Here is a 27,662-nt window from a genome sequence, read left to right as displayed (position 1 = left end):
GAGGCAACATATTACCACCGAAAACAGAACGAATTAGAATATGGGAGGAGGGGTGGAATGGTTGAAGGGGAAACTGTTTTAATGGAACACAGAAAGAGCCTTGTTTCCTAAGCTACTCCAACCAAAACAAAAATAGCTCTACTTTTATAGTCTTCATTCCCAGCTCTGGTGTGGCACCGTCAGACATGCTCACACCTGACTGCCGAGTTCTCTACAAAAGACATAAACTCGAGCTTTATCCTCCCTTTCTCTTTTAATTTTGTCTAGTGCCAAAAGATTACTGTCTATTTTTTTAAAGCTATTCCTATTCTGAGTTGCCACTATTCTTACCAGAAACTTATCTTTTTTTTTTTTTTAAACAAAACATCATTGTACAAATGTTGCTAGGTCACAAAATAAAAAACGCAGTCAAATGATCCAATTTTCTGTTAGTGAATGGCCAGCTTTACTAGACCCCTCTGTCAGAACCTTATTCAAAAATCTTTTGAACCTTTCCAGAGTAATCTCACTTGGTACTTCTTACTCCAATCTATAATCCATGTCTATTTTTCACATGGATATAATTAGTTACATGTAAAGTAACATAGCTCTCCTCTCTACCCATTTTCAAGGGACGCCTCATTCAATAAATATTTATTGAGTGTTTACTGTATGTCTGACACTTGGAATACATCGGTGACCACAACAAAGATGTCTGTCCTCATCATATTCATGTTCTAGTAGGCTTTGTCTGTGTGTGTGTGTGTACTAGTTCCCTCAAAAGATCAAAAGTTTCATGGCCCCACCACCTAAAAACTACCAGTGAACCACAATCCCATTCAGAAAGTGAATGCATTTAACTCGCAACATGCAGGATGAATCTAAAGGAGGTCAAATAAATGAGGCCGAGAGAACATAATTTTTAATAAAATTGGCAAGGAATACCAGAAACCATGTTGTAAATTTTTATTCTGTGGCTCACAACAGGCACTTATTAAACTGTAAACTTTCTGAGGACCAGGACCCTGTGTGTACGTGTTTCTTTGTTTAAAGGAAAATAATTTAGTTTTGTATTTTTTGAAAAACACTACAGCTGTATTATAAAGTAGAACGTAACATCTGCATGAATTTTAACAACTAAATATGAGATTTGAAAGAAATTTCTCCTACTTGTGACAGGCTACTTTGGACCGGGCTCTCTGACCTTTGAGTTGAGGAAAATATAGTGGTCATCTAACTGGATAATTACAGCAGCCCTGTGAATTAGGCAGGTAACAGTTAGGCTCATTTTGCAGTCCAGAATTAAGGCCTAACAAAGAAGCATACATGGTGCCTAGAAGGTTCTAAAAATAAGGCACTCAATAAATGCCTGCTGAATGAATGAATGTTTCCAATCATCTTGTGTATTTTTATTAACACAAGAATAATGTGCAGCAATTTCTTAAGATAGTCCAAAGCCTTGATGAACTAATAAGCTTTTTAAAAAAGCTAGGCCAATTTCTAACTTAAATTAAATGCTTTTTCACGTCCTTTCTTTTTTCTCTATAGCTCTTACTGGGAAGCCTGAATGTCGGGGTAAATTAGATGGATGCAGGCAACCGTCAACTATGGGTTTCAACCACAGCATCTTTAGTTTGGATGAAGATAAAGTTTTAGTTGGCAAGATCTCCCAGAGCAGCCTTGTGAGGAAGTTCTGTAAAACTGAGCAGTTGCTTGAAACTAAGTATGTAAATCATCTTGTAATTTCTGATCCTTCCTTTGAAAATGACTGAGTAAGTTCAGGTTAATACACTCAAGTTAGTTTTCTCTTCTCCATTTTTCTACCTACAGAATGGAGAAAAGCTTTATTACATCTCAGGAAAGCTACTATCTTCTGAAGGCAAAAATAAGCAGTCTTGTTTAGCTAGTGAACAAACATGTTTGTGAATAGATCATTTTGTACCTGAGCTCTGTTCACGCCTTTTGGATGATTTACCTGAGAAGGGGCACTGCAGGAAAGGCCAGAGAGTTCACTGATCCGCGCGGCAGCCGTAGGGTTACTGGAGCTGATGAGGACAGGAGGGCTGATCTCCATGGAGTGGCGGTTCTGGGATGCCTGGGAGGATTTGCTGGCCATGGTGAGGGAAGTAAAGGAGTGCCGCTTTTTGGTGTTCTTCTTGGTGTCAGAGTGCTTTGGGGCATTGCTGCTCTGGGCTGCTGCCAAGGTACATTCTCCAGCATCAACTCCTGGCCCAGGAGGCTTATCCCATTCTATCAGCTGCTTAGCTGCCGAGTTAAACTGCAAACCAAGAAATCGACACAAGACAGTTACACAGTTCTCAAGGATTCACTGAGATTTCTTTTCAACCAGCTTTATCTAAAATTTAATGTCATCACTTTAGAGTTTGCATTTGCAAGCCTCTTTATATTTTTTCCATGTGGATATCTTTTCTCTCAATAGTGGCATTTCATTAGATCTGTCATTAATAGATGTTAAATCAAGAATAAACAATTCTAGGGGCAGCCGGGTGGCTCAGTTGGTTGGGCATCTGACTTTGGCTCAGGTCATGATTTCATGGTTCGCGAGTTCGAGCCCCGCGTAGGGCTCTGTGCTGACAGTTCGGAGCCTGGAGTCTGCTTCGGATTCTGTGCCTCCCTCTCTCTCTGCCCCTCCCTCGCTTGCACTCGGTCTCTCTCTACCTCTCTCAAAAATAAATAAACATTAAAAAAATTAAAAAAAAAAAGAATAAACAATTCTAATTCAACACCAACAAGGTAAAAAAAGTTTTCTCCAAGAATATTCAGAATATCTAATTTTAAAACTTGCCGGTAACAAATGAAGATTCAATTTCAGTTCACTGATGAAATTTAAATCAGAACAATTAAAAGGGTCCATTTGTCTACCTGAATACTCTGTTGTCCAATAATGGCTAGGTGTTTCCTCAGAGCACAAGTGAACACTGAAGGGGCAACTTTTGGGTCTGGTAAAAAACAAGCGAGATGACAAAGAACGAAACCATTACATGTTAACTAATATACTTCCACATAAATTAATCTCCCACTTCTGTATATTTTGGGAAAACTTCACAAAAAAGTTGGTAGACATTGTTTTTTTATTTTTTAAATGTTTATTTATATTTGAGAGAGAGCAAGAAGAGCGAGAGAGAGCAAGAACACATGCGTGAACGGGGGAGGGTCAGAGAGACGGGGAGACAGAAGATCTGAAGTGGGCTCTGCCCTGAGAGCAGAGAGCCTGAAGTGGGGCTCAATCTCACAAACCATGAGATCATGACCTAAGCTGAAGTTGAACACTTAACCGACTGGGCCACCCAGGAGCCCCAACATCCTTGATTATCTGTCATGTCACTGCATCAATTCTTCTCATATGTACTTACAGTTTAAATCATAAGGGGGTAAAACATGAAATTCAAGTCCTTTGGCAAGCTAACTTGTCTCTTTGAAAAGTTCTCTATTAAGGGTACAAGGGGTCAAAGGCTGTGCACTGGGCTGATAGCACCAGCAAGAAAGGAAAGAGCATGAAATTTGTTTTTCCTGAGGTAGAATAAAACGTTTCCACAAAACTTCCGTGATAATAAGCTGTATATAACTTACCAAGATATTACAGTAATAGGAAATCATTGAGCACATAGTTTAACCTCACATAAAAAAACATTAAGATAAAAAATAATGGACTTTTTAAAGGTAAATTTAGGTAAATATTAAGGATAATAGGGATTTTCTTATCTCAGTTTTGCATGCTCAGCACTTTACAAACAACCTTAGATAAAATATCACCATCAAATGTTATTTTCCATCTACCTCAATGGTTAGGACCATGTCTCCTTGCCCTGTTGATGAGAATGTCCTATTAGAAGAATGGAAATCTTGTCAGTCAATATGTAACAAAGTGAACTTGCTTTGGAACAACTGGCTGCTCACAAAGCTGTACTAATTGCAGCTCAGTAGCCAGTGCTTCCATAGATGACTGCAAATTGATTAACAATTTGTTCCTGTGGCTCCCCAGAGCCTTGAATTCACCCGGCCTGTCTGATCTACAGTTAGTAGGATACATCTTTTTCAAACATGAGCATGCCTCTCCTTCAGACTTCAAGGATTTTTTCCACATGATAAACTTTCAAGAATAATAGGCAGTGATGCTACCATTAACACCTATCAATGCCTGAAGTATCAATGGCAGGAGAGAGAGGAGACAGACGATCATAAGGACTCTGTGTTACGTGTTCAGGAATGAAGAAATGAGGTACTATTAAAGGGTGGCCTTAATATAACATTACACTAGCATTTGGCCAGGAGATCCAGTACTTACAAATCCTACCTTGGCCTAGCCATCTCACCTTCTGGTGGTCTCTAAGAAAATCAGATGCCGGAAGGAAGAAATGTAATGTTTAATTATTATGGTGGGAGTGGCCCAAACCTCAACAATACCAGAAGAAGAAAAGGAGTCACAAAATGCCTTCTTCTACTATAAGCTCATTTAGATCCCAAGGCACAAATCCTCAAAAGCATGACTTAATCCACATGCTGGAATCTGACCAACTAACTCAGCACTCATGTTGCATTGAGTAAGAAATAAGGGAAAGAACTGAGAAGATTTCCTTCCCATTAAGGCCAAAAATACGAATTGAAAAAACTATTGCATCTACTTGATATCAAAGTTAAATTTATTCTGGGATCAAACCATAGCTTCCATTAGCAATGTCTGCTTTGAAATAGTCTGAAATATTACCATGGTCCTGTTCATACCCAGCCAAGTGTTGCTTTAGTTAAAATGAATTAAAATTTCAGGTTTCTGTATGCCGTGCTCTGGAATAAACATAAGAAATATATTTCCTACATATATTCCCTATATTTCCTGCTGTTTTTCTCATTATAAAAATACAGGGTGCTTTCCCTCTACCTTTTCCTATATTTTCCATTAAATAAATACATACTGATCTTTCCACTAAAATAAATACACATCGATCATTTGTTACATGATGGGTGATGTGCTAGGAGCTGGAGATCTATACATGCAGACAAATGGTTCCTGCCCTCAAGGAGCTTACAAACAGACTTATAAATAACACTCTTTATATTTTCCTGAGTTTTACTTCTTTCAGTCAACAACACACTTTTTGAGACTTATCCATATGGCCTATGAATCGGTCATTTTTTTAAAGTGCTATATAATATTCCATTGTGCAGATACACTACAATTTATGCATTCTATTGTTGATTGATATTTGGGTTCCCTTTACCTCTCCTCCTGTCCCTTCTCCTTCTCTTTCTGAAGACTTCCTCCTTCCTATAAATTTTGGCTATTAAGAACAACGCGGCCATGAATAATCTTGTGCATATTTCTTGGTGGACTAAGCACTCATCTGGATGTTTGGTATATGTCTAGGAGAGGAATGGCTGGGCTACACAACTGGCATGTTTAGAAAAATAAAGTCTACATGCAGAAGTATGTGCATACAGGCAGACCCATCGCGGTGTGGTGGAACCAGCAAATTGCAGAGAGAAGACCACAGTTCTGGTCTTTTGTCTCTCTTAGCTCTCACATGTGTAATGCATTATGTCACTTAAACAGATATAATTCATTTTTCTATTTCACATCTTTCATTTTTATTTCTCTAAATCACCTATTATATTTTTCCTGCACTTCATTTTTACACACAGGCAGTCATATTTGTTACTAGAATGCTGCCATACGTTAAAATGATGTTAGGCATCTTCTGAAGCAGCAGAGGTTAGTACTTAAAAATGCTATTTGCTGCCTTTGTAAGTTCCAAGGAAAAGCACAAAGTTAAGACTATTTGGTAGAGGCTTCAAGTAAATCAGGCAGAAACTTAAAGAGGCTTTTATTGTAAATGTACCTTAACATTCAGCAACAACAGGAGAGCAAGGATCTGACAGCTTTTAGTGGAATTTTGATAATGTTCACTTATGAATGTTTGTTTGAGCTCACTAGTGTAAACTTTCTGTGACATTTATCTAACCATGACCTTTTAGTTTAGGAGTACACTTATCACCTATGAAATAAATTTGTATCCTAAAATACCTTCTTTCCAGCATTTGGTAAGGAGTATCTGATGAGACCTGGTTGCCTACAAGGTAAAATTCAGTACATTGGAGCTAAAGTAGGGACAAATGAGATTTGTTAATCTTAAAACTGCAATGTCTTTTTTTTTTTGGAAAATCTAAAATTTAGATGGAATATTATCAGAAAGATAAAGAAGTATGAGAAAGGAAATACAGACAAAATATTGATAATACTAACAACAGCAACAAGACAGCTGAAGAAGTATCAAATAATCTGTGGCTGAAGCTGTCTTCGCTAAAGAGACTATGATTTTTTGAAGAAATTTTTAACGTTTATTTATTTTTGAGAGAGAGATGGAACACCAGCAGAGGAGGGGCAGAGAGAGAGGGAGACACAGAATCCAAAGTAGCTCCAGGCTCTGAGCTGTCAGCATAGAGCCCGACGCAGGGCTTGAACCCACAAGCTGTGAGATCATGCCCTGAGCCGAAGTCGGATGCTCAACCGACTGAGCCACCCAGGCGCCCCTAGAGATTATGACCTTTTTAAAAGATGGAACTTACATTTTTTAAAAAGGAAAAAAATTTTAATGAAAATGAAACTGAGTAGTCACTATTTGATATGAAGCTTTACAGATGTATCTGTTAGTTTTTGAGCACCAGAGAATACAAACAGTAGGTCTGATGGAGGAGCCTATACTAATTCACAACCCACTAGAGTATCCCTTGAACGTAATAGGTCTTTTATGACAAATAAAAACTTTAGAAAAACATATTATAAAAGTAAGATATGTTCATGATTTTTAAAAAGGAAATACTATAGAATAATATGAAGTAATAAGTGAAAGGCCTTGGCCAGTTTCCACATGTCTCCCCCTAATTCATTTCCCAGATGTATCTAAGTTTAACAGTTTAGAACATATCCCTCCATATATTTTCTATGTAGATATTGTTAAATATGTAAAATATGTATTTATTAATTTTTAACACAAATGAAACCAACTGGTATATACTATTCTCTCCTATAACAATATCTCATCTTTCTGCATCAATAGAGACAGCATGGTATTTCATTGTACAGAGATGTCTCATTTAATACATCTTGGCATGTTTGTGCAGGCATATCTGCAGGGCAAACTCCTAAAAATGAAATTGTTAGATCGAAGTATAAGCTTAAAACACTTTTTTGAAGGATATTACCAAATTGCTCTCCAAAAAGTGGTCAATTTTCATCACCTCTGATGGTGTATTTTTTTATGGCAATATATTTAACATACTACATTGCGTAAATTTTAGCTGTACCTCCAGTAGACTCTTAAGAAGTCTCTGTTTTGAGGTGCTTGGGTGGCTTAGTCAGTTAAGCGGCTGACTCTTGATTTCAGCTCAGGTCATGATCTCATAGTTGGTGAGATACAGCCCCACAGGCTCTGCCTTGACAAGGTGGAGACTGCTTGGGATTCTCTCTCTCCCTCTCTCTCTCTGCTCTTCTCCTGCTCACACACAATCTCTCTCACAATAAATAAATAAACTTTAAAAACAAAAATGTATCCGTTTCTCCACATTGTTAACGGTATTGGGTATTGTCAATCATTTAAAAAATATTATTTGGAGAGGTAACAAACTATATTATACTGTTTTAATTTGTATTTCTCTATTTGTTGAGATCAAACATCTGTGTTTTTTGGATTTGCATATTATCACACTTTATCCATTTTTCTATTGGGTTGTTTGTATTTTTCTTATAGATCTATGACTGTTCTTCATATATTATCTAAGTCATTCTTTAATATAACATGTATGCATGTATATATATATATATATATATATATATATATATATATGTGTGTGTGTGTATATATTCACCAAGTTACAAATATTACTCCAATTTGTTTTTTAATTTGTTATGTTTGTTATATATACCTTTTTATTTTATGTGCCAAATTTATCTTTTCCACTAATGGCATCTTAATTTATCATGCTTTAAAAGTCTTATTCTATAATTATTTTTAAAAAGAAAACCATTTTTTTCCTACTATTTTGGTGGCTCCTTCCACCCTTTTTTTTCTTTCTTTACATCTCAATCTTTGAACAATGTGCACATTTGCATAAAGAATAAGGTGAGGGAGGCACCTGGGTGGCTCAGTCGGTTAAGCGTCCAGCTTCAGCTCAGGTCATGATCTCAGTTTGTGGGTTCGAGCTCCGTGTCGGACTCTGTGCTGACAGCTCAGAGCCTGGAGCCTACTTCAGATTCTGTGTCTCCCTTTCTTTCTGCCCCTCCCCAGCTCGCACTCTGTCTCTCTCTCTCTCTCAAAAATAAATAAACATTAAAAAAAATTTTTTTTTTTAAAGAATAAGGTGAGGATTGTGCTATGTTTTTTTCCACGTGGCTCAGGAGCTGGTCCATCACTGTTTATCTAATAGTCCACTTTTTCCTCATTGGCTTGAAATGCACCTTCACAAAGCTATGCTTTAAAAGAACTTCAGTGTTCTGCTACATCACAAGGTCCAGTGTTCTTTCCCCAGAGAGTTAGACACTTTGAATACCAGTGAATGAATGTTACAGGATGTAAATTCATGCCATTTACCTCCTCTTAGCAGAAACAAAAATATTTTGCCTCACATTACAGTCCTTTGCAAAATCTTTTCACATAGTAGCAATGAGGAATTTGTATTTCCATTAGTCTTGTATTCTTCCCTGCAATTTAGGTAACAAGATTTTTGTTTTTGTATGACTGAAATACAAAAGCAAGCTCAGTCTTCATTTATAATACAAGACTCCCCCATAGAAAAGGAATACTTATAAAGACTGAAGGGATTACTCAGAAGTCTTTTAAAATTGATCTGAAAGCCTCCCTCAGGTAGCAACTCCATTTAGGGCTCGGTAAATATTTGTTGAGTAAATAAAAATGTCAGTCTCTTAGAACTATCAAGGGAAGGAGGAGCTCCCTCTAGACCAGCACTGTCCAACTGAAGTATAATATGAGTCACGTGTGTAATTTAAAACTTTTAATAGCCACATTTAAGAAGATAACAGGTAAAGTTAATTTAATATATCTTATTCAGTCCAATTTATCCATTATCACTCAACATGTAATCAACATAAAAAAATTATTGAAACAGTTACATTGTATTTTTTGAAATCTAGTGTGTATTGTATACTTATGTCACATGTCAACCTGGAATAGGCATATTTCAAGTTCTCAGTAGCTACACATATTGAAGAGTACAGCTTTGGACTCTCAGGAGTTGATGAAGGGGAGAGGAACTACACCCAAGATGGCTGTCTCCTGAGGCTCATTAAGCACAACAGATTTGCCAAACAGAGAAAGAACAACTGAAACTACTCCCCTGACCTCCCCTGGCCCACGTTTGTGAAGGCTTGTGAGCCTTGAAGTTGTTCACTGGTAATGAGGGTTACTCCTTTACCCAGCAGGGCAGTGAGGAACACAGACTCAGTACAGCCTTCATGACATCCTACGGGGAAAAGGATTTTCAAAGTAACTGCCCCAATGCACTAAGTTAGGAAGGTGAGAAACATCAGTTATTTAGCTCCTCGCTTACCTTTTTTAAGTGTTTATTTTGGCAGAGAAAGACAGAACATGAGTGGGGGAGGACTTGAACCCATGAACCGTGAGATCATGACCTGAGCCAAAATCAAGAGTTGGATGGTTAACTGACTGAACCACCCAGGTGCTCCTGGCTTAATTATCCTCACCTCTGTTGGCCCCAGCTGTTAAAAAATAAACAAACCAGAATTTTCTTTTTCAGGTTGCTGATTCTGAAATATAAGGGACAAAGGGAGTGTTCACTTCATTGAAAGCCTAAACAGAATTTTAGCTGCGGGAGCTGTATAAAAGATTGTTGAAGAAAACCACAGGAATTGAGACGCCTGGGTGGCTCAGTCGGTTAAGCGGCCGACTTCGGCTCCGGTCATGATCTCGCGGTCCGTGAGTTCGAGCCCCGCGTCGGGCTCTGTGCTGACAGCTCAGAGCCTGGAGCCTGTTTCAGATTCTGTGTCTCCCTCTCTCTGACCCTCCCCCGTTCATGCTCTGTCTCTTTCTGTCTCAAAAATAAATAAATGTTAAAAAAAAAAAAATTAAAAAAAAAAAAAAGAAAACCACAGGAAAAGCTCTGAACATAAAGTTGAAAGGTCTGGGTTGGAGTTAAGTCTCTCCTCATTGGCCAAGTACTCTTGGGGAGACCATTTAAATTCCATGGCTTCAGTTTCCTTCGCTGTATAAAACAGGGAAGGTAATATCAATTCTGTATACCCCAGGTAAAAATGAGTACAGGTTAAAGTGCTCTGTAACCCATAAAGCTCTATATGAATATGAGTTATTCTCACTGTTCCCAGAGAGATCCCAGCTGGTCCTTCACATGCTCCATTGCCCTGGGCAAGTCACTTTTTTGTATGTGTGTCTCCTATTTGTCATATGTAACATGAAGTTGGACTTAATGATCTGTAAAGTTTTATTCCTATGTAAAGTAGTGGTGATACCTTTTCTCAACCCAAATCAAAAACATCCCATTCAAAATACTCAGAGGCAGAGACCTCTTTGTCAAGTATAAAGCCCTCAGGCCCAAGGTGACCAGAATCAAACATAAAGACTTTCACTCATTCAAGTGTTTTTTGAGTGACTATTAAAAGCCAGGCACAGTACTGTGTGGGGTAAAGGGGACAGAGAGAAACAACCCCACCCCCGACTTGTGAAAAAAGAAACCTAGAAAATAGCACGATGGATTTCTAACATTGGGTAGGAGGTGCAAATTCACCTGTCAGCAGAGCTCATTCAATGAGACCAACAGGGAGCAGTGGACTGTATGGTGCATTGGCAAGTGTCTGTCCTCTCTCAAGAGGCAGCTGCCTGCTGGTGTCAGCTGAGTTTTTTTTTTTTTTAAGGAAAGCTAGAAATTTAGGCTTATGTAAAATGTCCTGATTTTTCCATCTTAACAATGAATTAAAACGAACCCACTCTGTAAGCCAAGCATAAAATTCATATGGAGTCATTGTCTAACTAGGGAAGTAAAAGTACAGAAGATAGCAGAAGCAGGAGGGAAAAGCAAAAAGGCACTCAGAATTTCAGGTTACAGGGGCACCTGGGTGGCTCAGTTGGGTAAGTGTCCGACTCTTGGTTTGGCTCAGGTCATGATTTCATGGTTCATGAGCACATACTCTCGCTCTTTCCCAAAAATAATAAATAAACTTTTTATTAAAAAGTTAAAAAAAAAAAAAGAATTTAGGGCTACAGAAAGGCCTTGCAAAGTTTCCCAGACCAACCAACCAATATGCCAGAAATGAAAAAGGCAAGTAGTTACAGGGAGATTAAGAATAGTGGTTGTGATGGTTAATATTATGGGGGAAAAAGAAAAAATCGTGGTAGATGTCCCGGGGAGAATAAAACAACAAAATGAGAGCTACGAAAAGGCAGTTAGTTGGCAGCCAGGAGGGCAGTTTCTGGGACTGAAGTAGCCAAAGCCTAACAGTAGGTAATCGGAAAACAGAGGCACTGAGCAGGTATAAGTGATTCTTATGAGAATTTTGGCAGGGAAAGGAAGGAAAGAGGTAGAATCATAACGTGAAGGGAGTGCAGTCAAGGAAAATAGTTTTGAGGTGAGCAAAAAGCTGCTCATTTCCCTACATAAAGGGGAAGCCAGGAGGAAAGCAAATAACTGAACTGCAGAACAGAAAAGATACATATGATGTGACCACGTTCCTGGAGAATGAAAGGTTTGGGAGGAGGAGACAGAAACTAAAAGGAAAAGAAACACTTCATCCATCAAGATGACAGGGAGACTGTGAGCAGCAAATATGCAGAAGAATTCAGAGAGAGAGAGAGGAAAGCTCTACCCTGACGGTTAAAAATAAAGAGTCAGTCACACCTGTTACTTCTGAAACAACAGGTCTACAATCTTACTATGGTGTCAAGGACTGAGACCAATGGTTATTTAGAAGTTGGGCTCAGTTCAGTTCTCTGTGCCCACTGACTCTAATACTCTAGGTTTTGTGTGGGTCTCTTTTGGTGTGGTATTCGTTCACCAAATGCACACCACAAATAAGAAATGTCTATAAACCAAAAGGATACATTCCACTCATACATTTTATTTTCAAGGACCTCATTACCAGATGTAGCAATACTACATCTGGAATAGGTATCTCAGGAGGTTAAGAATATGCAATTGCCATTAAATTCTAAGTAATAATTTGTCAGTGTGAAATGACACACTGACAGAAATTCCACAGTGATACATAATCAGTTAATAAACTAGTGAATGACTATTTCTCCTGCCCTAGTACCTAATGTGTGTTTGTGTGTGTGTGTGCGAGTGTGTGAGAGACAGAGAGAGAGAGAGAAAGAGAGAGAAGGGGTGGAAGGTTGTAAGGCACAGGGAGGAAAGCTAATCACCAAGAAGGAATCAGATACAGAAAAATACTGAGAATAATGACTATCATGAATTTGCACTTTTGTTTAAGATCTTCCTTCTCCTCAGCCTGTAGAGAAAGTTTTGCTCCACACACATGTGAAACCTAATAGGCACACTGCCACTAAACACTATTTTAAAAGACAATGCTGTTTTACAACACTTAGGAAAAATTTTCCAGAAATACATTCAATTTCATTTTAGAGAAGCATGTTCCTCAGTGGTTTAATAATCAAGATGCTTCTGTTTATGCCATTTATATGCCACGTATGTGCACAAATGTGCAGAATAAAGTAGAATATCCATTCAACCTTCTTCAGGATACAAGACAGAACTTAACCTGTGTTAATTAAAATGAATCTAATTTGTTTCTTAAAGCCTAGTTACCACCAAATTTAGGATGTATACCGAAATATAATATTTTTAAATATCAATAAAATTGAAAAGGTCTTATAATGGTTTTAATTAATTTGTGATTTTTCTCTTAAAAAAAGGCAACCTCAGATATTTGAAATTGTGGAATAAAGAGTCATTTCTGAAAATTAACCTTTTAAGTGTTAGAATTTAAAAAGCTATCATTATTCTTGCTGAAAAATCAAAATGTCCTACATACTTTTTAAGCAAAGCTTGCTAATAACAGTGACTCTATACCAGTATTTGGAACTCTAGTATTCCATGTGCTGTAAGGCTAGCACAGGGCAGAAATGTGGGGCATTAATGGACTGCAGAATGGAGACCACAGTTTGCTTTTCAATTACTGGCTGTGTGTCCCTAAACAAGACACTTAACTTGTTTAAAAGATGGGGAAAAAAATTAACTAAATTATGATTTAGCTACCAGAATGTTTATTATGTAGTAAAAACCCTGATGATTAGTAGTATTATAATAACATAGAGAATGGCAAAATCATGTGTTAAAGCATAAGGGGAAAGAATGGAAAGATATTTATCAAAATCATGTGTGATGGGACTAAGGGTTATTTGTTTCCTCTCCAACTTTTCCACAATGTGATTATATTACTGAAATAAAATCATTAAAAATATTCTTTATGTAAGATGTGGCTCCCAAGGAACACAGGAAAACATTAAATCATCTACACACATAATTATATTCTTAGCATGTGCCAGATCTAAAATGGTACAAACTGAGTATCATAGATGTTCGAAGCAAGGAGGAAGCTGTTTGTTCTGTTTTGTTTCTGCACAGGAGAATTAGGAAAGAAGGACTTCATGAAAAATGACAGTATTCACCTGGACCTTGAAGAAAGAGTAAACTTTCTACAGATAGTTGGACAAAGAAATATCCCAGATGAGCTGTAAAGGCAGCAATTCCAAACTATGTTTTCCAGGAACAATCAGTAGATCAACTTAGTGAGGGCCCTGGTTATGTACAGGGGGATACAGCCAGGCTAAGTAATTTGAGGGTTCCTTGGGGAATCATTGTGGATGTTAGACACCAGTTGGTCATTATCCTCAGTCTCTGATGAAGGCACCACAGGAGACCTGTATTTTTATGTTCTCCAAAGCTACTCAGAGTACTGGAAACTGCCCATTCATGCAGTGAGAATTCAATAAACATTAACTGATCTTTAGAATCTCAGCTCCCAGAGTGTTTTCTTGATAGGAAACTTTTAAATTAGAAAGGGTTACTGAATAATAGATGGAGTGCAAACTGCCTTAAATAAAGTTCCTTACCTAATTTAAAGGCCTCTTTGTCAGATTGAATCTAGTCAAGTTGCCTCGAGCCATATGTATTAAGCAGTTGTTCCTGTAGTCCAGAGGAGACCTGCCTCTGCCCTTAGAAATTCAGAAACCAGTGCTCATTTTTCCTTCTGTCATTGTGGCAGAACGAAAAGGCAACAATTACTTGTATCAAGGTAATAACATTCAGAAGATAACAAAACATGCACTATGAGATGGAGCCCACTGTGCTAAGGAAAAAAAAAAGCTACTTCAATGTATTTAGTTATTAGAATTAAAAATGGCAGTATGAAAGAAACATCAAAATGAAGTAGGTATTGCTAGGAGAGCTATTTAAAAAGAAGCCAGGAAGCCATTAAGGAAGTAAGGCTTATGCATGTCCTCACCTGAAAGAAAAGATGAACTTCAAAATATAGGTCACTGCCAAACCACAAGCATCCTGGAGCACTAGCTGCAACTCTGCCATTTCAAGAGAAATGAACTTTTTTTCTTTTACTTAGGAATGGACTTTTTGCTTAGTGATAGACCTTAGCAACCAATCATGTACAGGTAAGAATAGCTTCAGTTTTTCAGAATCAATCATATTACTTGACAATTTTTATAGCTTTATTGTAAATTCCCCCTTTGCCTTTAAAAGTCCTCTTCTTTTCTCCCCACTTCAGAACACATTTTCAATTCCTGCTCGAATCTGTGTCACTAGAATTGCAATTCTCAGACCCCAGATAAAAGCCTTTGGTTTGCCCTTCAGTCTTGCTGCATTTCTCATTTGATATTACGTGGTGTCAGAAGTGGGATCCAAAGCAGCTGACCTTCACCTCCACCTCTGCTGCTGTTGTGGATTCAAGTAAGGTGCCTACAAGAGTTCAGTGCACTCTGTTGTCTCCTGTGTTTTGGGTTACAGTAGTAGTCCTCTTGTTCCTGAACCTCCCAACTCAGTCAAGGTTCAGGCTCTGTTTTGGTGTCCTGTGTTGCCAGCCTTTACTAATAGAAGATTTTCTGTTGTGTCTCTGGTAAGTACACACTCTTTGTTAAAATAGGTAGTTCACTGTCTAAAGAGGAGGCTACTAATCAGTCCCCTCTGGAATTCCCGCTGGCTTTATGTATAAAAACTATGGACCTTTGTCCTACAAATGTTTGTCATGCTGAATGATGATTACTCAGGATAACTTACAATTGAACTGGCTCACTTGGGGCTCTTTTGAAATTCGTAAATTGGTTTATCTGTGCAGCCGATTGAAAGAGGTTGTAAGACAAAACAGCCTGAGTGGGAAGCCTATTTTCATTGGCATTTCAAGGGCTCTAAATGCATAAATACTTCCAAAGTGCTTCCCTCCAGAATGCTAACTTGAAATTAACCAGGGCTAATTCTGAGCTGTTTCAGAGACTTACTAAATTGGAGGAGTCTTTCAAAGGTTCCTCTGATATCTCTGCTCATATTCCCTTTGCTCCTCCTCCTGCTTGCTCACCACCTCTCTATCCTTCACTAGCTGAACTTCCTTACTCTAATGACTCAGATCCTGAGCCACCAGCCTTTGCCACTCCCTTTATGGTTAAACCTAATATAAGTGGTTAGGGATCCCCCTCCATGATCTCTACTCTTTGGACAAAAATGGAACTCTGGGCTATTACTAAAGAGTTCCCAGATCCTAAATATAATCCTGTAAGTTTTGCAAAGGAATTTAATCTAGTGGTCCATGCTGAAGATTCAGCTCTTCTGAAGGAAGAGCTAAAGAATGCATAGAGTAAATTAGAAAAATCCTTTCGAGAATTTCAGTAAGTGGAGAGCAACTGACCAATTGAATATTCTCAAACTAGCAAAAAAAAAATACTTTATAGTGATTCCTAAACTTTTTCCTAAAATTATTGATTGGGAAAATACCCAACACTTCACTCAAAACCTGAGGAAGTTATGATTAATCACCTTGAAAGAATCTAAAACAAATATTGTCTAGATTTAATTAATTATGAAATGCTCACCTATTTATTTATTTATCTATCTATCTATCTATCTATCTATCTATTTAATTTTTTAACATTTACTTATTTTTGAGAGACAGAGAAAGAGCATGAGCAGGGGAGGGGCAGAGAGAGAGGGAGACAGAATCTGAAGCAGGCTCCAGGCTCTGAGCTGTCAGCACAGAGCCTGATGCGGGGCTCGAACCCACAGGCCGCAAGATCATGACCTGAGCTGAAGTCAGTGGCTTAACCGACTGAGCCACCCAGGCGCCCCAATGCTCACCCTGTTTAACTCAACCTTCCTGAACAGGTTAAATGAAGAACTAAGCACATTTGTTTAACCTAAGTAACTTAACTGGGCCATTATGGATATTTATAACCTAGTCAACTTGCCTGAACTAGCCAAAGGATCCAAAGAAAAAATTGAAAAGCCATTCAAATTTTAAGTATCCATATTCAAGCTACCCAAATAATGAGCTTACAAATGCAACATTTAACAACCAAATCTATCTTCCAAAATCCACCAGTCAAGCCATCCATCCTTAGAGGGGTTTGCCACTACTGTAAAAAGCCCAGACACCAAGAAAAGTTTTGTTTACAAGTGAAAGTCTCCTATAAGACCAGTAGCCTCAGAAACTATGATTTCTCCCAGGAATTCCAACCTAAATACTCCCAACAGTAGAGATGCCCTGAGGATTGAAAGAGGATTTTTCCCTATGCTTTTGACTACCTGGGAAAAACAGACTTACCCATTGGGAATGAGGTAACTAAGGCTCTAACAGACACTAAAGCCATATACTCAGTCCTCATCTCCACCAGCCTCACCTTTCCCCTTTCTTGGTGTACTAAAACTACACAAATGGTGGGTGTTTCTAGTCAACCCATGACCATTTCAAAATTCCTTTTCTTTCAACACAAGCCCAATGAAGGAACTCATCAATTCCTTTTAGTTCCCTCTGCCTCTATTCACCTCCTAGGACGAGATATCCCTGAGGCATACAAAGCTCACATTTTTTTTTTTTTTTTCTCAAAAGACAGTTTTTACATCTCCAATTGACAATCCTCAAGAAGACTTGTCCATAGCTATCACAGTCTTCTCAGGCACTATAATTGAACCAAATCCCTTCCTAGATTCCATTCCACCCGAAATATGGTCTAAAATCAAAACAGAGGGGGCACCTGGGTGGCTCAGTCAGTTAAGTGGATGACTCTTGATCTTAGCTCAGGTTGTCTCAGGGTTATGAGTTCAGACCCTGCGTTGGGCTCCATGCTGGGTGTGAAGCCTACTTAAAAATAAATAGATAGATAGATAGATAGATAGATAGATAGATAGATAGATAGATAAAATGCAACTGACATTGGGTACATTCATTATATACTACCAATACAAATATAAATTGAGGAAAATAAGCCCCTGCTTAATATTCACCAATACCCTTTAAATACAGATGCTACTCAAGGAATTGAGCCCATTATTGAGGAATACATTAAGCAAGGTCTCACAGTTCCTCATACAAGTTCTTGAAATACTCCTATCTTGTCCAAAAACCTCTTGGAAGGGAATGGAGGTTTGTCCAAGATCTGAAAGCAATAAACAACACAGTTATACCTAAGCACCCAGTCGTGTCTAATCCTCACAACTTTCTTTAAGTCATATGACCAGAAAGTAAATTCTTTGGAGTCATGTATCTGTGTAGTGCCTTTTTCAGTATTCCTATCAATTCTAGAAGGTAGTTCCTATTTGTTTTCACTTGGGAAGGACAAGTACCCTTGGACAGTAACGTCTCAGGGATACACTGAGAGTCCAACCTATTTTTCTACAATCTTTATCATCAATAAAGAATTTCGATATCAGTCCTCCCTTCTATAATATGTAGATGACCCCCGTGTTCAACTTCTGGAGAGGCATTTCTCAAAAACAAATTCCATCTCCTTCAAGAACTAGCAAAAAGGAGACACAAAGTATCTAAAGAAAAACTTCAATCCTATAAATCCCAAGTTAAATATCTGGGACATTTGATCACTGACCATGGCCTTCTCTGGATCCCAAAAGATTTCAAGGTATCTCGTGCCTTCCTGCCCCTAAAACCAAAAGACAATTCAGAGGGTTTTTAGGGTTGGCAGGATGTTGTAGAAATTATATCCTAAATTTCTCTACCATGGCTTAGCCCTTCTATTCCCTTCTTACACTGACCAAACAGAGACCTTTACATGGGCAGAAGGATCTCAGGAAGCCTTTAATAAGATAAAGCACAGAGCCTATATAACCTTCCTGCCCTGAGGCACCCTATTGATTACCTTTTTCCCTTTTGTTCATGAGAGAGAAATGTAACTGTTGACTCTTAATTGATTTACAGGAACCCCTCTTGAAAATATTGAATTAATTTGGTTTGCTGATGGATCTTACCTAAAAGAATAAACAAGTCAATATCAGGCTGGTTACAAAATTGTATCCTTAAATGGAACAACTGAAGCTGACTCAATGCCCCAAGCAACTTCTACCCAACAGGCAGAACTTCATGCATTATATCAAGCTTGCATCTTATCCAAAAATAAAACTGCCAATACTTATACTGACAGCCAATATGCCTTTGGTGTTGTCCATGACGTTGTATTATTTTGAAAACAAAAGGTTTTCTGACCTCCTCTGGACAGAAGATTAAAAAAAAAAAATTAGCGCTTATGTTTTAAACCTTTTAGGAGCCATTCAACTACCTAAATCTCTACCCTACAAAAACCAAAAACTCCAACACACTCTATGACAAACAAGAGAAAAGCATTTGGCTGATGCTTCTGCCAGGAGAGCAGCCCTAAATTTAGCCCCTAAGATAATCAGGGCATCCTTAACCTTGGCTGAGTCCTTTATCAATATGAAGGACCAACTTCTAACAGCATATTTGGCTGCACAACAAAGTAAGAAAAAATGTGTTGAACAAGAATGCAAATTTAAACCAAAAAGAAATTTATGGGTAGGTCCAAGTGGATGGCCAGTCTTCCCTGACTGTCTGCAGAGAAACAAGTATTAACAATAAATGCATATCATGACTTTTAACGATTGGAACACTGACAAAATGATCTTATGGGGAAATCAGTACTACTGGAAGCTGTCTCTCAAAGTCAGTTCCCAAGTATACCAAAAATAACAAATTTGTTCAAAATAAACCCCTAAAAACCCATTCATACCTCTATGGAATATTTTCCCTATCTTAGGTCCCTTTGTTATGTGGCAAATGGATCTCATCCAGTTGCAGCCTTCTTAGGGATACAAATTTGTATTGGTAATGATCCGTATGCTTTCTCACTGGGTAGAAGCATTTCCATACCACAGAGCCACAGCCTCATCAGTGAGCAAAATACTATTGGGAAAAAAATATTCTCATTTGTAGAATTCCCTCAGAACTCCCTAATGACAGAGGTTTCCATTTCACTGGTCAGGTAATTCAATCTGTAAAATCTGGCACATCCTACATTTTCATTGTGTTTACCATCCCCAGTACTCAGGACTGGTGGAATGCACCAACAGGATTATCAAAAATCAATTGGCAAAACCCATAGAATCCTTTAAAGTGCTTAGGCCCAGAGCTCTGACCTTGGTGTCACTCAACAGGAAAAAGCAGGTTGTCACCCTTTGAACTAATCACTGGCAGACCTATGAGGCTAGATGGAAGGAATATATGAACCAGCTTTCCGAAAAGGAGACCTTTTAATCTACTGCAAGGAACTCATAAACTAACTTATAGCTCATAGAGCAACCTTTTCACAGTATGCTCCCAGAAGACAAAGACATACATTACCATGACCTGTAACCTGGTGATGATGTTTATTGGAAACGTCATCTCCAGGAAGATACCTCACAGCCAAAGGACCATACCAAGCATTATTAACCAATCTCTGTACTACTAAACTCAAGGGTACTGATGCATAGATTCATTTTAAAAGTGCATCAGCTCCTGAATGGTCATCTGAAGCCACTGGGGACCTTACATTTAAAGGCTCCAGACAGCCAAGGACCATCTTGAAGACTACTCAGCCAGGATTAGAAGCATATGACACCTGATACAGACTGCTTCCCAAGAATCTGGACCAGGCCTGTATATTAAACCCTTTAGCCAATAAACATTCATGAAATATTTGGTATCCTACTCCTTGTTACAGCAATAACTGTACTCCACTTGATTCTTCTTTTTCCTCCTGGTTTCAATTGTTTAACTCTGTTTAAAGGGTTCTGATTTTACTATACCCAAGGATGATTTTTCTGATCCTATTCATTCTGTCCTTAGTCCACAGGGAAATTTGGCATAAAAATACCCTTATTTGGTTATCCCAGTCTATGGCCAAAATAGGAGACTTATCTAATTGTTGGACATATCATCATAAGCCCCTTACCAACTCTATGGTAACTTTGTTATACCTGTCAATAATTTTTCATCCCTTCTGAATTGTACCACAAATCAAACAACCCCTTCAAGCTCCACTTACTGTGTCAAGATAGTTTTGCTGCCAGGCAAAACATACCCCATGATTTTGGGTCCCCCTGTCTAACGGAGTACCAACGATATCCATGAGCCCTCCTTTATCAATGGCTTGAATCAAAAATAGATATCCTTCTGTATATCTTGCCCTGACCCTCTATGTAACACCTTCTAACAACTAGAAATGAGATCTATAGGCTGGGCAAACAAGCCACTCAATTCCTGAAAAAATAATTACACTAAACTACATACAGATCTCTCATTTGATCATAAACCCTCTTCCATACTGGTAAACAAATCTATAAATAACCATACACTAGCAGGTGTACTTTGTGTACCCTCAGGACACATTTGTCTGTGCATATAAAAATAAACCACAGACATTCAATTGTTTAGACAGACTCTTCGGAAAATGTCTCCTGGGTTATATAATAACTCCATTCACAATTCTTAAATTCATAACTCAAGGTTCCCAGAAACCAGGAAGACAAAAGAGAGTCCTTAATATAATTAAAGGTTAACCTGATGAAAATCCCTCTGAATGAGGACAACAGGTGTGGCCACTCCCAAAACCGTCAACCTAGTTTGGGGGTCAACTCTTTAGAAACAGCCTAGTTTGGGAAAATTTTTAGTTCCTGGCCTGGGATAGTACCTGCATGGAACAAATACATGATATGAAACCTATCCCAAACTATAAACAGAATGGCCAGATCAACTTCCAGAGCCATTAGAGCTCAAAAGAAGTCTTTAGATTTTCCCTCCTGTGTGGTCCTTGACAACAACATAGCTTTAGACTACCTGTTGGATGCCCAAGGAGGGATGTGTGCTATCACAAATACTTCCTGTTGCACCTGGGTTAATGCATCCAGCCAGGTGGAATGGGAAACAACTAAGCTTTTCAAACCCACCAAACCCCTAAAAGGAACTCCCTCCCCTGGAATAACAAGCTTGTTTAACCTTAGATTTCCATATTTATTCAGCTGGCTTCCAACTGGGATGGGGACCATCCTAAGAATGGGGCCACAAATAATATTACTCACTGTTTTATTAATCTCGTTGTCTTAATGCAACTATTAACTCTGCATTTCTCAGTGTTGTACAACTCAGGAAACAAAAATCATTGCTCAAAGGCTTCAAATGATACGCCAAGCCTACTCATGTGGACTTCCTCATGCTCCCATCATCAATTTGATAAACTGCTCAAGTAAAGACAGTGCCTAAGTTTTGTCTCCTGAAAACCTCCCTGTTGCATAATTGTGGTCACAAGCTCTCCTCAAACAGACCAAACACCCTGCCTCTAGTTTCCCTCCTCTGTGGGATGTGACTTTCTAAAAACTAGCCTTCCTAGTGCAGAGGACACCTATACCAATGTTGGATGACCTATTAGTTGAGGAAAGATTTTGATCAAAGGGGGAGAAATGTGAAAGAAGCATCAAAATGGAGTCAGTCTTGCCAGGAGAGCTATTTAAAATGGAGCTGGGAGGCCATTAAGGACATTTATGCATGTTCCCACCTGAAAGAAAAGATGAACTTCAAAATATAGGTCACTGCCAAACCACAAGCATCCTGGAGTACCAGCTGCAACTCTGCCATTTCAAGAGAAATGAACTTTTTTCTTTTACTTAGAAATGGACTTTTTGTTTCATGATAGCCCTTAGCAACCAATCATGGCCAGATAAGAATAGCTTCAACCTGTCAGCACCAATCATAATATTTGACAAAAAATTTATGTGGCTTTACTGGAAATCCCCTCTTGCGTTTAAAAGCCCTCCTCTTTTCTCCTAACTTTGGAACACATTTTCAATTCCTGTTCAAATCTGTGTCTCTTGAATTATAATTCTCAGACCCCAAATAAAAACTTTTGGTTTGCCCTTCAGTCTTGCTGTATTTCTCAATCGACAAAAGTACAATGCCAAGCATCAGAGTAATTCTCCCTTACTGATTTCTCAACAATATCTCTAAATTTCATTTGTAAAAATTAATTTATTTCAGAATTGAAGGAAGAAGTGTGGTAAGCAACACAGTAATTCTGCCCTTATGACTTTCCAACAATTTCTCTAAATTTCTTTTATAAAAATTAATTTACTTCAGAATAGAAGGGGAAGTTTGAATGCCAAGCAGTATAGTTATTCTCTCCAACTTCCCCCTAACTTTCCTGCATTTCTTTTTTACAAAATGATTTCAATTAACTGAACAATTTATTTTGTAATTTTAAAGAAAAAGAATACACTCAAAAATACAGATGATAGAATATCTTTTTATACTGCTCAAGCAACTCTCTCTGATATTAAATCAAGAACTATTATTTTGGTCTTTTGATCTCATTATTCTCTAGAGGAAAGGCTTTAGGTTAAGAAAGAAAGTTATTGCTATTCTGAGCTCCTCCAAGGGTCAGTCACCTTGGCAACTTCAAACTATGTATCTAAACCTCTACTTCTTCCTGGAGCACAGATGAGATTTCCCAATTCCCCAACTCTGTAGAGGAGGAAGCTAGCATTCCTTAAGGCCACTTGTGCCCTCTGAGACCTGCACATATGATTTTCCACTGTTAAGGCTGATAACACTTCATTCTATTCCCTAGCCACAGAAACATGTCCCAAGATTCGCCTATGGGTTGCTTCTAAAAGTTGAACACAACAAATAACACCTCATCAAGTTGTATACTTGAAATATGTGCAGTTTACTGTATGTCACTTATAACTCAAAAAAGTTATTTTAAAAAAATGAGGATCCTTGACAACAAGACCACCCTAATTCTGCTCAAAGTAAGCCAAAGGAATAATCCCAAGCAGGTGAAAATTCATCCAGAAAGTATTCGGGGATTTTCTGTATGTTAAAGATAAATAATTAGTAGAGGCTTCAAAATCTAACCCACAGAATATGGCTACTATTATTTGGTCTGGAAAAATGCTAGACACAACCAAACCCTCACCTAGCCTCATTAAAAAAAAGATCTCACTAAGGTAACACAACAAACCTTTCAGCTTTGAGAAACAGAACTTCCTAAAATAACACTAAGATAAATCAATGATGAAATATATGAAATGTATGCCTAGGTTGTATAAATGAGCAACTAACAACCAATAGTTATTGAGAGTCTACTATGGGCAGATGCTGTACAAGGACCTCAGGAGACCAAGGTAAACCAGAATGAAGACAAGGTGCTGCTGTCAGGAGCTCACTTTCTACTGGGAGCAGGCAGAGTTAGGAGACAGTAACCACATGAACAAATAAATTATTAAAGGAATAATAACAATGGTGATAATAATCACAGCTATCACTTATACAGCTCTTAATAGGTGCTAAGGCACTGCTTGGAAGTATCATTGGAATGAAACCACCCTAGGAAGTGGTTCTATTTTACAAATTAAAGAAGAGGCCCAAAGTCAGTTAGTGGTAGAGTGAAAACTTGATTCCAGTCATCTGGATTCAGGGCACAAGTTTTTCTCCACAATCATACCACCAAATGTGTGAGGTAAAGCAAGCAGATGAAAAGGAACTACTGTAGATAAGGTAGTGAGGAAAAGTTTGTCAGAAGAAGTGACATTTGATCACAGATCTAAAAAACAAGAAACATAGCCCTTAATTCTGATAGTGACTTAAGAGTAAAAATAGTTGTCTATTGGGCATACCTACTTCATGACATCTGCACAAAAGGAATGCTTATTTTTATATTATATCCATGGCAGAGGCACAGGTTGCTAAATAATTAAATATTTTGGTTGCTGTTAAAAAAACTGGACAATTGATATTCAAATGAATGACTAGGAACCAACATAAAATGATAAACTTAATACAATTTATAGTTCACCAGAGTCTACAATACACAATGGTTGAAAAACATCCCAAATCCCACATTTAGCAGTTACTTCATTCAAACTTTTTTGCTTGCTAAGAATCATGTCATACTTGTTCAAATGACTGCTAAACTTGAATGAGTCAGCTCTGAATTAAAGACATTGTTAAAGTCTTCCATCCTATCTTACAGAAGACTGGTATTTTTTAACAAATAAAGAAAAAAGCTACTGGTTTCTTTTTTTAAGCTGCATTCAGTCCTTGACAAATATACCCTTTATACATATTCTGGCATGGTGTCTTCAAGAATTCCCCAGATTTCCCTAAGAGACCCCTACCCCTCATGACTTTCCAGCTTGCTCAAGTCTAGGCAGATCCTATTTAAGCAGAATAGAATCCACAACCTCTATGACTCAACCCCAATCTTAGGAGCTTAAACAAAGGCTCCAAGTGATAAATTCAAGGACCTTTATAGGGCCATTTTTTGCCCTACTCATTCCCCTCAACCAGAGGCTCCTTCTCTGTTCAAAACTTGAAGAATTTTGTACTTTAATAAGGGGCCATTTGCTTGCAAGTTGCTATACCATTTTATCACCTTATTCTAATACAGATACAGACTGTAGTACACAGTTATGGGATGTGGAGGGAGAAGAGAAAGGACAACTGAAGACAAAAAGGGAAGGCAAACTATTCGAACAGCATTTCTATTTCTATCTCAATCCTCCCACTCAATTCTCTTTACCGACCTCTAATGCTCAGCTCCTTTCAAATTACCCTACCCTCTAATTCCCACAGCTGAACCTCTGACCCCATGGTTCTACTCCAGGTCCACAATCCTATCCTCAGGCCCATCCTGTTTAGAGTTTCTGCCGCAACCAAGTTCCTTGAACATTTCCATTATCAAAGCCAACCAGCTAGGAGTTGAGGGGGAGTTCCAGCCTTTGCTGAGATCAAAGATGTCACTCTGGGACTCAGAATTCAATTGTGAACTCATTTCTCTCATTATATGTGGTGGTGAGATTCTTTTATTTGATCATACTATACTCTGGCATATTCTGGATTACAGACTAATCTGAGCTCCAAACCACTATGCATAAAACACAGCATGTCAGACCCTTCAAAATATGTTATACATGTGATCCTCCCAGAACTTCTTGGGGGGTAACAGTTTTTGGAGCACTGTGGAAAAAGCAAAATCACTTAACAACCATGGAGACTTAAATGTATATTTATAAGAGATAAGAAAATTATTTACAAATGGATTTTTATAACACAGCCTATTTTTATACTGGGGACAGTCTGGACCCTGAAGTGGTTTACAGAGCAAGAGAAAGGCCATTATTCAGGAAAAAGGCTCTGTTTTTGATTCCTTATAACTGGCTTTACCCCATCTAAGATTGTCTTGTAAGACAGTCTATACTTTATTTAAATAGTTGAATTTTGGTAAGTTCCTATTGAACTCTGCCTCCCCTCAATTCCCCTAAAGGCTAAACCAGGTGTTACTAATCCCCAGATGCTCTGCTCCTACCAGAGACTTCAATCTGATGGCCTGACATCAAAGAAATGTTCACAGTCTCTTAGAGATAGATGATTTGTTTACTGTGTCTCAAATGGCAAAATTCTGGTTCAAATGAGAAAAATACTCATTTGAAAGAAAGGAGGCAGAAGAATGAAAAAACCTTCCACTGGGTAGATGTTTATCTTTCCAACTTAAGTTAGAATAAATAATTCTAATGACCCGAGTGACTCACAGTGACTCTGGATTTGCCAGGGGTGGATCTTTTACGCCTATCTGCACAATTCTACACCTGCTCAGTAACAAAAGTATAGCAATCCTTTTTCATGCATCACAAACCAAGTATTGGCATGTAATATTGATAATACCTAACAAGTAAAGACAGGCTTTCATTACTAATCTTGTGCTTACCCATGCTTTTCAGTGTAACTATTCAAATACTTGGAAATGCTTATAATTTTCCATGACCCACAGCTAGAATATATATAAATAATGTACAGAAAGGATTGCCTGAGATGTAAGAATTTTTTTCCTGTTGTTTACTTTCAAAGGAGAAAAAATATTTCAATAAATAGGAACATTTGAAGGGTATGGATAAAATTCAAGGCTCATACATGGTTTGAATTATTTTTCCATGGGTATACAGTAGTCAAACTGATTTTTAATGAAATCTTTGGCAATCTTACTGTCTATGGGAAAAATTGAGTGCTAACTACAATGACACAATTTGTCATTTTAGTTTTCAAAATCATGCCAAAACAAACGCCTCAGATAAAAAGATGAGAAAATAAGTGCTGGTGGTTTTTCCTTCTCATATGCTTCAGATACATGCTTTAATATCTTAAGCAACAGAATTACTTTCAGTTCCCCCAAACAATCGGTGTTCTCTCTTACTTTTTGGCTGTTGCACATTCCAGTCTTCCTGCATGGATGTTCTTCCTGCCATAAAAATGTTCTTCTTCCATTCCTCTTGGTTAACCCTTATTTATCCATCACACAGATATGCGCAAAGAATTCCCATCTTCCAGAATCCTTCTGTGACCTCAGCTAACCCTTTATGGTTGTTTGGGCTGTGTCTCATTCTTTAAAAATGCCTTCAATTTTCAGCAAGAAATTCTTATAACTAAAGGACATGAATGCTTATGATACATGATGTAGGCCTCTTGTAAACTGTCACATCCTATTTCATTTTTAATTTGTGCTATTCTTTAAATAATAGAACCGTGTTACTTTATAGATACTGTCTATAAAGATTTCACTGAGTCAGGCTGGCCGTAACCTTTCTGGGTAAAGCTGATTAAAAAGGGAGAAGGGACTAAGGTGTTGCTGGGATGACATGGGGGAAGATTCATTCACTTACTTCATGTTTATTAGAGGCCTACTCTGCAAATCACCATTCTGGTTCTGATGACGTGGCAGATAAGGAAAGAAATAGGTACACAGATACACTCACTTCCCACCTCACTCAGAACGTTATCAACCAAAGCTGGCAAACAGAATAGAACACCTGCAAACAATATAGGTACTGACAGGAAGCATACAGTAACATTTAACAAGACACAGGAATGCTTTTGGCAGGGGGATAAGGTAAAGAGTTTCAAGCATTTCATAGTCTTCAGTAACTGTAGGTGGATGGAGGAATTCTTCCTAATCCATCCAGTGATCTGGAACAGGGCATTCCTGATGTTTTGTGTTGTGAAGACGATGATTTCTTCTCCTTCCCCATTTCCTCCTTCTCCTTCCCCATTTCCTCCTTCTCCTTCTAGGTTTTTGTCTTTCTTTTTTTACCCCAGTTTTACTGTGATA

General features: G+C 38.1%; 1 protein-coding gene across 2 annotated transcripts in view; it reads right to left on the bottom strand.

Annotated features, from left to right (window-relative positions):
- Nucleotides 1-27,662, bottom strand: part of SH3RF1 (SH3 domain containing ring finger 1) — a 178,993-nt gene that overhangs the window by 35,612 nt on the left and 115,719 nt on the right. For both annotated transcript variants that reach the window (XM_086703899.1, XM_086703900.1), the window contains exon 5: nt 1,955-2,257. In XM_086703899.1, coding sequence (XP_086560025.1) covers nt 1,955-2,257 — 303 coding nt within the window. The remainder of the gene's footprint in view (nt 1-1,954; nt 2,258-27,662) is intronic.

This window comes from Puma concolor, chromosome B1, assembly GCF_028749965.1.
Source record: "Puma concolor isolate L17-30 chromosome B1, mPumCon1.1.hap2, whole genome shotgun sequence".
In the NCBI taxonomy this organism is placed as follows: domain Eukaryota; kingdom Metazoa; phylum Chordata; class Mammalia; order Carnivora; family Felidae; genus Puma; species Puma concolor.
This window is presented reverse-complemented; position numbering and strand designations above follow the sequence as displayed.